Source organism: Thamnophis elegans, chromosome 8, assembly GCF_009769535.1.
Source record: "Thamnophis elegans isolate rThaEle1 chromosome 8, rThaEle1.pri, whole genome shotgun sequence".
NCBI classification, from domain to species: domain Eukaryota; kingdom Metazoa; phylum Chordata; class Lepidosauria; order Squamata; family Colubridae; genus Thamnophis; species Thamnophis elegans.
Genome location: NC_045548.1, coordinates 24677805 through 24691622, shown reverse-complemented (window position 1 = coordinate 24691622; position 13818 = coordinate 24677805). Strand labels below are relative to the sequence as shown.

Genomic DNA, 13818 nt, shown 5'->3' with positions numbered 1-13818 from the left:
GCCAGGGGGCCGTTCTTCATCCGGAGTCCCAGTGGCTGCAGCTGGCCGTCTGGCACTTGAGGGGAACATCCTGAGACTCAGCAAGTTTTCCGACAAGGTCATTCACACCATACAGGCCTCCAGGCGTCCCTCCAGTGTCAGAATCTACAAAGCTACTTGGGCTTCCTTCTCTTGCTGGTGTGACACTCACCGTATTGTGGTCTCTTCTGCCACCATACTGCAGGTCCTGGGCTTTCTGCAGGAGGGTATGGACAAAGGTCTCGCCCCTAACACCCTCCGGTACCAGACAGTGGCTCTGGCCACCATCCTGTCCACAGACTCTCTATTGCCACTTACCAAACATCCACAGATCCGTAGCTTCCTCAAGGGGGCTACCAATCTCTGTCCTCCTGTCATCCACAGATACCCAACCTGGGACTTACCGGTCGTGCTGCAAGCCCTGTCAGTGCCTCCCTTTGAACCGCTTTGGACTGTCAGTCTCAGACATCTGACTCTCAAGAAGGCCTTTCTGCTTGCCATCACCTCGGCTCACAGGATATCCGAGATGGCTGCCTCTCGGTCAGGGGTGACCTTTGTATTGTGCATTCAGACAGAGTAGTCCTCAGATTGGACCCGGCTTTTGTGCCAAAAGTAAACACTGTTTTTCACAGGTCACAGGAAATAGTTCTCCCAGACTTTTGTCCGGGCCCCAGACAACTAAGAGAGTGACAGTGGCATAAACCTGATGTCCATTGAGCAGTCCGTATTTACATGAAACAGACAGCTCCCTTCTGCAAATCAGAGGGGTTCTTCGTATCCTTCCAACCAGTTTCTATGGGCAAGAAGGTTACCTCTTCTACCATAGGTCGCTGGATATGAGCTTGCATCAAGTTGGCCTATGAACAGCAGGCCAGACCGGTCCCTCCGCATCACAGCGCACTCAACAAGGAGTGCTGCAACTTCGGCTGCATGGGCCACGCAAGCATCAATTGAGGAGATATGTTGAGCCGCTACGTGGTCCAGTCCATCTCCATTCGTTAAAAATTACAGACTTGATGTCTTTGCCTCTGCTGAGGCATCTTTTGGGAGAAGAGTTCTGCAGCAGGTCATCGCAACTCCCGCGGGCTTGGACAATTCTTCTTCCCACCCTGGGATGGCATAGCTTTGGCATGTCCCATGCTTGGACACTCCAGGCAGCACCTAGGAGAATGACCGTTGGCTTACCTGAATGGTCGTTCTCTAGGCGCTGCGGGAGTGTCCAACCTGACCCGGAAAAGTGCCCACAGAGTTCTGTTCTCCAGTGGGGTCATTTTGCATCTCCATCTATGACCTTTTGGACTCTCTTTCATTTTTTAAAACTGAGCCTCTCAGAGGCGGAGCTACAAAACTCAGTCCTTGGGCAGCAAGCTGAAGTTAACCCGTGCTTGGACACTTCCGCAGCACCTAGAGAACGACCATTCAGGTAAGCCACCGGTCATTCACAAGATCTTATAATATCTAAGTCCTAACACAAGAACAGCATATGAACAAGTTTCTGCTATGCTGCAGTTTCCAAATAAGAAAGATAGAAAATATTTGAAATGTCTTAAACACACTGTGGTCACAAAATTCTGCAGCCAATCACAACAGCCACATGTTACAATAACTGACTTTGATATTCATGAAGAGAGAGGGGGGGAGAGGGAGAGGCAGGAAAGAGTTGGGAGAGAGAGGGGGGGGAGAGAGAGATAGACAGACAGAGAGCTGTTATCATTAAGGGGAAGAAAAAATTAACTGATTGTGAGTGAAAAGTATTTTAGCCTGTAGTGTTTTCCAATGTGATCATTTTGTTTGCCTATAAACTTACCCAGTTGAGACCCAATGTCCCTCAATCATGGGTGGCATCTGTACAGTAATCCGAGCTCCATTGTGAAGATGTTTCAGCATGTGGTGACACTGTGATTCCTTGAAAGTTCGCCATGTGTTCTTTTCGAATGTTTGAGGATGAATCCTGCTGTCGTGAAGTGCAGAACCTTCTCCCAGCCCTGGATAATCAAAGATGAAACATAAACATTCTGGTAAGAATACACATACACACGCACGCACACACGCACACAATAACGGACACACACACACACACACACACAAACAAACGTGTGTGTGTGTGTCTCCGTTATTGGCAATGAAAGATAGTTTGTCATATGAATGCAGGCCCTTAGAAACTGACCATCTGCTTGAAATAGAGATTATGATGAATACAAATTTTGAAAGACTGTAGAGATATTATAAAAAGTTTCTGACTGATGGATTCTAAAACTTGGATCCAACATATAGCGGAATTACGTGCATGCTATCCCACTACATTGGGGGAAAAAAGCTTTATTTTATGCAATACCCAGCTTCCAAATTTATCAATTTGGGGTTGCCAAAATCAGCTGAAGCCTATTTTAAAAATTCCCTTTTATCAATAAATGAGTGCAAGTGACATATTTGATTTTATGTGTGCCAATAGCTGCCAGCAGCTATCATTCCCCCTTCCCCTGCAAAAAATCAAGGCTGGAATGAAAGAAGTTAATATTGATTAAATTAATGGTTACTAAATCATATTAATTGCCAGTAAAATAAATTATTTTTTACAAAAGTAATGAAAGATTACCAGTGTATTCCAACTATTCTTTCTCATGCACAAATCGATATTACACATATTACTCACACTTTTGTATGTGCGCGCACGCACACACATGCACGTACACACTCACACTTTGTTCTCCTTGAAAGAAAGAGCAAAAAGAAAAAGAAAAAAGGAATGTGGATAGAAAAAGAAGGAAGAGAAACAGGGGGAGAAAGAAAAGAGACACCTGTTTTCCCATTTTAAAAAGGGTTAAATTTCATAGTCAAACAGCCCTTCCAAGCTATAACTAATCTTCAAAGGCATCAGGAGCATCTGCTGAGCCTTTTGCATTTCATAGTAATTCCTTTATTTTCAACACCCTCCTCTATTTTCATTCTACAGGATTGTTCTTTTAAACAATCAAGTTGTTTTTAATTTCAGATCCCAATTTCTTTCTTTGCATATGTTTAAATTTCTTGCTAGAATGTATTTAGAAAATAGCTTTTATATATATTTGGACAAGTTATAGCAGGATTAGTTTACTTTCTAGATAGCACTGATCCATTAATCACTGTAAACGGAAAACCAAGTCTTTATTATATACTATTATATACTTATGATATCTCTATTATATACTTTGTATACGGTATACAATATCCTATGAAAACACTTCATCCTGTAAATATATTGTAAAAATATAAATGCCTTTCAAAGTTGAGATATAGAAAGAACTGCCATTTAATTTTTTTTTCTACTTCATTTCTAAGATTCTAAAACTGAGGGAAATCCAAATTGATACAATTATACAAAAAGTATATGATATATTAATACCCAATATATGCAAAGATTATACTCACTGTGGTGACTAATTTTATGCAAGGACATCTGAATAACTATGTATAAGAAGGCACTATGCAATCATTAGCAAATATTTCCATGTAGAGAAATTAAGATTTGGCCTATTTGATTCCATGGTTCAATAGGTTTAGCACATATCAGAGCCCTGAGAACTAGTTTGGTCTAATATTCAAGGCACCAGCCCAGAAAACAGGAGACTGTGAGTTCTAGTCTACCTTAGACCTGAGAACCAGCTGGATGACATTGGACCAGTCACTTTCTTTCAGCCCCATCTGAGCAGGACTGTTGTCAGAAAAACAGGAGGAGGAAGTAGTATTATATATGTTCACAACCTTGAGTTATTTATAAAATTAATAAAGATAGGATATAAATAAATAAGGAAAACATGTAACCTGTGAATATTCACTCTGTTATGACAGTACTGATATAAAGCTTTACATTCTGCAACATGTTTTTTGGAGAAGAAACTTGTCAGAAGTTTTATAAAATTCTGCAACAGAGCTTTTCTTTTCCCTACATCCCAAATCATTGCTGAAAGGACTTGTCATGCTTTAGGATATTTCTTGCTATACTTGCAGGGGTATCAAACTGGCGGTCCATGGGCCAGATGTGCCTTGCACAGGCCACACCCCCAAGCTCCGCGAAGGGAAAAACTCCAGGATACATCATGTGACGGCAATGGCGAGTTTGACACTTGTGCTATATTGTATTTGTTCATAAGTTTTGGTCAGTCAAAATAGAGGTAGAACATCTATCACTGCCCTCTCTTATCTGTCAAAGATCTTCAATAAAGTAAAGTAAGTAAGTAAGTAAGTAAGTAAATAAAATAAGTGTCATTAATCATGGTATCCTTCTGGATCAGCATAGGATATTAGAATTGGGGGGAGGGGGGGCGAAAGGGTATTGCAGTAATTTTCCTCCTCCTGTGGGCTAATTCCAATCATATGGCTAGAGAGATAGGTCTAGTTTTATGCCTTTGCTTTGTGAGGTTCCTTAGAACTCATCTCTCCACTTTTATTTCACATTTACAGGAAGCCTCTAGAGGAGATGGTTCTTTGGTAAGGGATTAAGCAACATCAATATGCTGATGATGCTCAGTTGCACATCTTTATCCATTAGAATCTAGTGATTCCACCTAGATTCTTTGCCAGTGTTGAAGGCTATGAGGGTCTCGAGGAAGAATAGGCTTCAAAACCAAATGGCTGTGGGTTTTAGGGCTCCCCAGAGCTGAAAACATTCCATCATTAGTTCTGGATAGGGTAGTGCTTCCCTAAACAGAACTGGTACACATTTGGGATCTTCTTGGACTCATAGCTCCTATCCCATAGCGGTTACTATGGCTTGGAAAGTCTTTCAACAAATCTATATTATGCAGTAATTGCACCAGCTGCTGGATTGGAAAGCCCTGTTCATGACCGATAAAGATATTTACATACATACAAGATCACATAAATAATAAACACAAAAAACAAATTTGACAGAATAATGTATTAGAATTATAATTATGACTTTTAATATAGTTTACTTTCTAGGATGAATGGATGTCTCAAATGATAATTTTACTGAAAATTCAAGAGTGGTCCTTATTTTGATGCCCCCACAGCCCAAATTCTAATTCTTAACATTGGATACATTTTAATGTTTTGTTTACAAAAAAAGAAGGGGTTGAGACCCTGCTTGATGAAATGATTAAAATAGTGAGCTAGAAACTAGGAGACTGTGTGTTCCAGTGCTGCTTCAGGCATGAAGCCAGGTGAGTAACTTTGGGCCAGTCATCTCTCTCAGCCCTAGAAACAAGGCAATGGCAAATCACTTCTGAAAAACCTTGGCAAGAAAACTGCATGAACTTGCCCGTGTAGTTAAAGGAGTCAATTACAATAGGTGTTATATACTATATATATTTGCCATACATTCTGGTATTTTATGTTAACTAGCTGAAAATTCAATATAACAATGGTAGTTATTTTGAGCAAAATTACATCTAATGTACAATATAAATGTTAATTATTTTGGAAATCTATGCTATTTTATTGTAAAATAAATTAATCCCATTGTTCTGAATTCATTTTACTGCTCATTTTAATCAGAATTTCGGTAATAGAAAACTTTTGTAACATGATTCAAACCTTCTTTACTATTCAACAAGTAATAAATATAGGATTATGTAATCTAGTATCTTGACAGATTTTTTTTCCAGTTTTACTTTGACTAATCAGTCATTAATGACAAATGTCAATTTTAATAGTTGACCTGAAGGAATAATTTGCTTGAATCTGCCATAGAAAAAGCAAAATCCAGAGACTGGGATGTAATATTACTATTATGCAGCTCCGACAGATATAATCTTCCAGACAAGATTTTCAAATTTTGACCAGTGGTGGAATTGGAAAAGATTCAGAGAGTATGAGTCATAGAAATAATAGACAAAGACTCTCCATGTTTAGAACAAAAATCAAAGACATCAGAAGCCCATTTAGATTATCTCTGCCATCTGCTTCCAACAATGGCCTGCCAGATGCTTATAGGAAACCCACAAACAAGACACGGGAGGCAATCTGTGTTTGCATACAAGAAACTGAAGTTCAGAAATGTACTATTTTTGAATATGCAACTCCTGCATGATTATCAGAGTTAATAGTCTGACAAATCTCTTCTCCAATTAATTCAACAAATCCATCACATCTTAAGGCAACAAAAATTGTTAAATTAATTATATGTAATATTTCTGTCCCCTGTCCTAAATTAATTAATTGGGTAATCCTAAATTTATATCCCACCTAACCAGCAGTGTTTGAAAAATCTATCATCTATCTATCTATCTATCTATCTATCTATCTATCTATCTATCTATCTATCTATCTATCTATCTATCTATCTATCTATCTATCACATATACAAACACACACATACACACACACAGCTTCCAATTATTCATTTAGCAACTGCTTGAAGTTACAATGGAACTGAAAAAAGTGATTTACAACTGGTACTCACACAATGATCACATGGTCAAAATCCTGGCACTTGTCAACCAGCATGTTTTTTTATGACAGTCCCAGAGTCTTGTAATCACCATTTGTAAACTTCCTAGCCAATTTTTGACAAGCAAAGTCAATGGGTAAGGCTGGATTTGTGATATGATTCACTTAAGAACTGCAGTGGTTTATTTATTATGATGGCAAAAACGGTCATAAAATCAGGTGTGACTCACTTAACAACTGCCCTGCTTAGCAATGGAAATGCTGGTCCCAATTCTGGTTGCAAGTCAAGGACCAGGGGTGGGTTGCTCCTGGCATTACTGCCGGTTCGGCACGCAAAAGTTTTTGAAAAGAAGATTGTTCTGTGCACGCACAGAACCAAAAATCAAGATGGTGCCGCCGCTGCCAATAGAACCGGTTCAGGGGCGTGGCAGGCCAAATTACTGCCGAACCGATCCAAACTGGTAGGAAACCACCTCTGTCGAGAACTAAAGTTGGTGAGACAATAAATTATAAATGTAAAGACAGAATATATATAAGCATTAAAATATCCTTTTATTTTCTCAAGGTGGACCCCAGGCTCTTTGATACTATGTTTGGTGTATCATACAAAACACACGCACGCACACAACCAGACTGAAAACCAGTGATTTAAGAGATATTAGTTCAGGAGGAAAAATGAGATTAAATCTTTAATGACAATAATAATTGGTTTAAGATACTTATCAGAAACTGATAGATTCTTCAGTTAGCTGCATTATATAAAAAATAAAGGTGGCAGCTGCCTTAGTCTATCGATTCCTTTATTCATAAACAAATGTCACCATTATGAATGTTACATAAATTTAGCAACAAAAAAAAATCACTCACACACAAGAGGCCAGCGCTGCCCATCCAATTGTCTGTCCTTACTTCAATGCAAAAGCGTTATGATTTTCTATTACTTTCTTCACCTCTATGCTTACTGAAGCCTCAACAACTGATTCTTTCTCCTCCCTCTTTTTTCTTTTCTCATGTTCCCAATTTGATAGTACTCTGAGGGAGGGACAAGCAAAAGTCCCCATTTCAAATTCTCTTGGCAGGGGCTGTTTTGATCTGACTACTGGCCTTGATTTGTTTCACATTTCAGCCAAAGTTTAAAACAGCTTGGTAATCCTAAACAGATGAACCTATGAGTCTAACCCTATAATTATACCTTCTCTCCTTACTTAGCCTCTAACTTCAAACCTTCCCTTCTAACTTCTAGACTCCCAGACCAAAGAATTTTAAAGTACACCTTGGCGTCCATGCATGTCTGTTTCAACCAGCTATATTTATATAGTCTGTATATCTTGTGCTGAGTTATTGGAGGAGAATACGTATTTTTTTTAAAGCAGTCCTTTTATGACAAGTTACCTGGAAGGTACATATTTCTAATCATGATGGCGTGGGATTTCTGCATTTGAGAGTGCCCAAACAGTTGGAACAGTAACATCTATGTGTTTAAAACACCTGTATAAAATCCACATCTATGTTCAAATTCTGATGTTAAACTAATTTCTATTAATTTAACAAATTCTGGACAGCTATTCAGCTATTCATCCAATGAATAAACATTTCTATCAAATAACATTTACGGTAAGGTGGGAAACATAATGTTACTGGATTAGAATTCCAATAATTCATTTATCCTAGCTGGGAACCATTCCTAGCTGGGAATCATAAGTGGAGAACCAAGAGTTTCCTCAACTATAACTTAAAATAAAATATTACAAACCTTTATGGGCATTCTAAATTGGAGATCACCAAAGCTAGAATTTTAAGAAAGAACAAGCTCTTGCTGCAGAATACTAGCATTGTTCTTAATATTTTTTTTTAATAAACTTCTATATAAACATAAGCTCCTATACAAACTTAAAAGTCCTCTTGTTGATTAATAACTAAAGGGGATAAAAGAGTAAATCCCCTATGGATGTATTGTGATCTGGATGCAACAAGTAAATGGGCTTTTTGCACAGTTGAATTTTCCCTTACATTCCTCTCACTGATTCAAACTCCCTGAAATTTGTTTTAATGCAAAAGGCAAAAGCAATAGGAAAAATATTTTTTTTCTGTGGGCAGATATTGGTATGGTAATAGATGAAGAAAACAAGATACAATCAGGCAGAATACAGAATGGAGAAATACAATTAAAATACAATACAATACAAAAAATACAACAAAGGGGTCCTGAATATTGAAGGCACTCTCCTCATATTGAAAACATAGATAATAAAATCACAAACAGAATATTAAATGTGAAAATCATATGTCAAATAACAATACAATAATATAATTCATAATGAAGACAGAAAATCCCAAATACATGTAGACTATGTTGACATATGAAGCAGCTATGATTATTGGAAGACACTGGAATTGTATCAGGGGAATACAAGTACCAGATTTTGCAACAGTAAAAAAAAACTTTTAAAAAGACTGAAAATAAGATAGGTATATCATAACACTATTACAGACATGTACGGTATTATATCATCTGCAATTTTAGTTACAGTTCTAGATATCCCATCTCAAAAACAACATTAGAGCAATGGAAAAAGCGCAAAAATGATACAGTTATTATCTTCCATTTGTGTAAAGACTAAAATAATGGACTTTACAGTCTAGAAAATAAGAAAACTGGAGGGGATCATGACAGAGGTACATTACATCACTAATAGTGTGGAATAACACTGCAATACACATTAATGAACATTAAAGTCAAGGCAGGCCAAGAAATGTATTTTCTTACATAGCATGTATGTTGGCTTCTAGAATCCATTACTACAGTATGAGGCTATACCCCTGTTTTAAAATGAATTTAAAAGATTTGGCAATGACTAAAAACCATATGTTTAAAAACAGTGTTCAGTACTCTTGGATACCAATTTTGGGGTCAAACTACAAAAGACCATCATGGGTTTCATTACTCATTTATGGAGTGCTGAGCTAGGCATTGCTGGGAACAGAATGTAAATTCTACAAACGCTTGGGGTGATGTTGTTGTTACATTTATGTACATAACTTTTAGACAAACACCCCCCCCCCCAATTAGAACACACCTTGCCATTTCATCATTAAATGAAAAAGAACTGTGACTGCAATGTACAATCATTTTATTAGTGAACAATGCATCTGAAGCAAACACTGGCTTGGGTCAATGGCCCAAGACACTTTTTTCTAGGTCTTCTTGGATGTAGACCTTCTTGTCCTCTCTGTTAAGCCCATGGTGATATTAAGGTAGGCATTTAAGAAAATAAAAGTGGGAAGCTCTTTTATGAAACTTCTAACAGGCAAAAATGGGACTACATTAATATGGATAACAAAGAAAAATCTCACATTTCTCTCTACCTAAATACTGTGTTAGATCTTTCAAGATCTTATATATCAAATATGCAACTATTAAAAACAGACTTTATAATGAATGCATCTATACAATTCCTGCTTTTGGAGCTGACATGTTTTTATAAAAAAATCCAGCCTCACAAATGTTGCATATTTAAATTGTTCACCAATGTGCCTCTTTCAGTTTTTTCAGGAATATAAGAGATTCCTGAAATCTGGCTGTCATGAGAATACTTCCAATAAATACTAGACTAATGTCTGTAACCCATTTGTACAGCAAAAAGAAAGCATTTAAACTATCATTTCTTACCACAACACAAAAGTCTTGAAATGACAGAAGACAACTCATGGTTAAAGGGAAAAAATTATCGTTATCCATAAGAACAGCGTTTGCAAACACATACATAGGAGCTTGAAGTTAAGGCAAGAAGTAGCCTTTCTAGATTTACCCTAAGTCTGGCTAAAAAATGCAAGAATTACTCTTGTTACAAGAATAATATAAAGATTATTACAGATGCATTACTGTTTCTTTCTGGAGTACTCACCATGCAAGAGCAGGGCTAGGAACAGGTACCCAACCAAGATGCAGCAGGGATAGGACATCTCCAGCTTTTCAATAGCTTCTCTATTCCGAACTTCTTTTTTTGTGCCCTTAAAAAATATTCTCTCTCTCTCTCTCTCTCTCTCTCTCTCTCTCTCTCTCTCTCTCTCTTTTGCTTTAATAATCCCTTTCTTCCGTACCGCTGAAATTCTCCCAAATCCTGCAAGTCTTCTCACGCACACGAAGCTCGAAACACGCGCTAGTAGTAATAATCATTCAAAAAAAAAGGCAAAACCCAGCGCAAGAGTTTGGTTCTGCGCAAAGGATGAAGTCCAGATCTGCGCAAGCCACCTGGCGGGATCCAACCTCCTCCAAATCCTCGCACCCTCCCCTCCCAACTCGGGGCGAACCCCAATTGCAGAAAGCAGCGCGAGGCTCCAGCGTCTTCAGGCAGCTGCCTCCCTGGGCTGCAGTCCTCCAGCTATCCCACCCACCGCCAGCCAAAACTTTTCAAGCGAAGGCGGTACGCCTCGTGCCGGCCGAGGCGAGGGGCTTCGGGCGCGCGCCCAGCTCCCAAGGCTTTCCCGGTCCTCGGCCTTCCCAAGCTGCTGCCTTCTCAGAGCAAGCCTCGGTCGCCGACCGGCGTATTTTTTCCCCTTCCGCGTCTCCTCCTGCGGCTTTTTCTGAAGCGCGGTGGCGGCGGTGGCAGCAACAACTACTCCCCTTCATATTTCCCTTCCCAGCCGCAACCCCAGAAGGGAGGGGTCTGAGGTGGCCCAGGGCGGGACCGGGCGGGGCGAACTGCTTGCCGCCTGAAACCGGACACCCTTGACTTGAAAGGAGACTACAAAGAGCGGAGAGGCTTCGAAGGGAGGATCTGGCAGTTCCTGCCGAGGCTGCGTTCCCGCTTCAGTCCTCCTTTGATCGTTGGGTACCAAACAAGTCGGGGCCTAACAGCGGATGACGTTAGAGGCAGATTTTGAAAAGGAGGGGTCCCCCGCCCCCCCTCAGAGTGTTAGCCCTTTGGCTGCAAAAGAACAACAGCGGCCAGATGTGGTACATTTAAGCTAATAGATTTTAACTATATAATACTCCTGAGAAAAAGACGGTCTCTGTCCTGCTTCATGCACACCTACTGAGAATAAAACTCTCTCTGTTCCGGGAAACTCCAGCTCTTCTCTTGTCCTCGCTGCCCTGGGAGTTGTGTCACGTGTAGAGAAGATAGAAAAGTGTGCAAGCAGCGGTGGGCTCCATTGTTTCCTAATTTGGGCACTATGTCTGCAGGGGGCATGGACTTATGGAGTTTCTGGACAGCAAAGCCATCTTCCATCAACTCAGCCTCTGACTGAGAAGGAATGAAAGCAATTTGTTTTCCTGTTGATGCAGAGGTGAATGAACAGTCTTAGATGGTTGGGAGTGCCAGATGTTCATTGTTTAATAAATATTTATTTGCACCACACTGAGTATTGGTTGTGTTGGGTACTAATGTAATAAATACATAATTTTTAAGGAGTTTCCATAAGTCCCTCTGTCTGTTATAGTGGGAAAATCCACATTTTGTTCCAAGATTATAGATGAAGGCTATTTGGAGTTGAGCTTTACTCTTGGTGAATTCATACCAGAGGTGGTATTCAACCAGTTCTGACAAGTTCTGGAGAACTGGTAGTGGAAATTTTGAGAGTGGGGAGGAAATGGAGATTTTGCAGTATCCTTCCTCTGCCATGCCCACAAAGCTACAGAATCTGTAGTAAAAAAAATTGAATGTACCACTGATTCACACCCCTCTCCATTTGGTTTTCTTGGCAAAAATACAGAAAAGATTTGCTACTGAACAATTCTTCTGAATGGTTTCAACTTCCCAATCCATCAGATATTAACCAGTTCCAAACTTCCTTAGCAGTTCAAAACAAACCAAGGTCCACTAAATGCTGTCATCCAGATAATGGATTCTAGTAGTACAATGCAACATTGCAGGTAATTAAAGATAAATATCTTCCCGTTATGTTTATCTACAGATAGGTCACATTAATTGGATGCCCTGTATTTTGTAATTGTATATTATTCATTCATTCATTCATTCATTCATTCATTCATTCATCAAATTTATAGAGTTGCCATGTCACAAGAGACAATTGTAGGCAGCACACTACATTATTTTAGTATAATAGTGAGGTTAATCCAAAATATACTATTTCAATGTTATTGAAAGCTTTTTGCCTTATGGACTTCCAGATGGGTTTTAAAGAAAATATTCCATGTTATGCCATAAAGCTAATACAAAAAAGCTATAACACACAGACTTTTTGGAAGCATCTTCCCAATTTTATCACTTATTATTAAGGACACAACCACATGGACAAGCAATACTTTACAGAAACAAACCTTAAGGCTTAAACATTTAAAAAGTATTAGAATGTTGTAATCTATGGAATTCCATTAAAATAATTTCATGAAATATGTGGTCTGGTATCCTACCCCATATAAGTGCTGAATTAAGGGGAGGGAAAGCCAGTTTCTAGTTTCTTATTGAATTTGGTACTCAGTGCATTTTGATGTGGAAATATTTCCCAGTATTCGTTGTTTGTTTGGTATTTGACATGCTGCAAAAGGAAGTGGGGGACAGCGGCAGAGAGCGGTTAAGAAGTCAGCCATGCTGAGAAGATTGCTGCAAAATGAAGTAGAGAGCAGTCACAGAGAGAGGACAAGAAGTCAGCCATGCTGGGAGAGTTGCTGACATATGAAAGAGACAGAGAGGAAGACCTTCCAGCTGAAACAGAAGGTCATGTGGTAAGCCACATGGTTTGTTGGATACTCATTCTTTTTAGTACTTGTTGCGCCTCATGGAACCAAGGACAAGTGCCCAGGTACCACTGTATTGTATATAATAGTACATTTTATATTCTCACCCAATATATCTTGACCCAAAGCAGATGGCTGTCATGATTCTATCCTAGTATTCCAACTTCGTGTACAGTACATTTGTCATATTAATTTCGGATATATTACTATTTTTCAAAAAATGAAATTAGTTGAGTAATATATCAGAAATATGTAGCGTAGATGCATCGTACAAGCTCTTGTTTCAGTGTTTATATAAATTCAAAGAAATTTGAATTCAATTTTTGTATACCTCTTTATCAACACAAATGTACAAAAAGTAGATGGCACATATTTTATTTGTTTATCAAATTTATTTATCAAATTGTTTAAAATTGTCCATCATTTTCAAGAGGGATTCTGGGCAATATATAAAACTATTAAAAATATAAAAACCATATATAAAAATTTATTACTATTGGTTTTTCTATTTTTCATATCACAATAATATTTACTACAAGGCAATCAGGGCAATTTTAACCTGCCATTAATATATTCAAAGATGCAAAGTGTTTCTCATTCATATTTCTCTGTCTTTTATATAAAGACTTAGAAATCTATGGTTTAGAGGGCAGATGATGAGAAGGAAAAACAGGAAGCATCTGTACACTCTCATGGACTGGTGCATAAAA

The 13818-nt window shown here is 38.7% G+C and overlaps 1 protein-coding gene across 1 annotated transcript in view; it reads right to left on the bottom strand.

Moving 5' to 3' along the window:
* Positions 1 to 10560, bottom strand: part of APCDD1 (APC down-regulated 1) — a 39000-nt gene extending 28440 nt beyond the window's left edge. The window contains exons 1-2 of the mRNA XM_032222227.1: positions 10314 to 10560; positions 1826 to 2003 (exon numbers count right to left, since the gene is read on the bottom strand). Of these exons, the coding sequence (XP_032078118.1) occupies positions 1826 to 2003; positions 10314 to 10371 (236 nt within the window). The 5' untranslated portion in view covers positions 10372 to 10560. The remainder of the gene's footprint in view (positions 1 to 1825; positions 2004 to 10313) is intronic.
* Positions 10561 to 13818: the final 3258 nt, after the last annotated feature.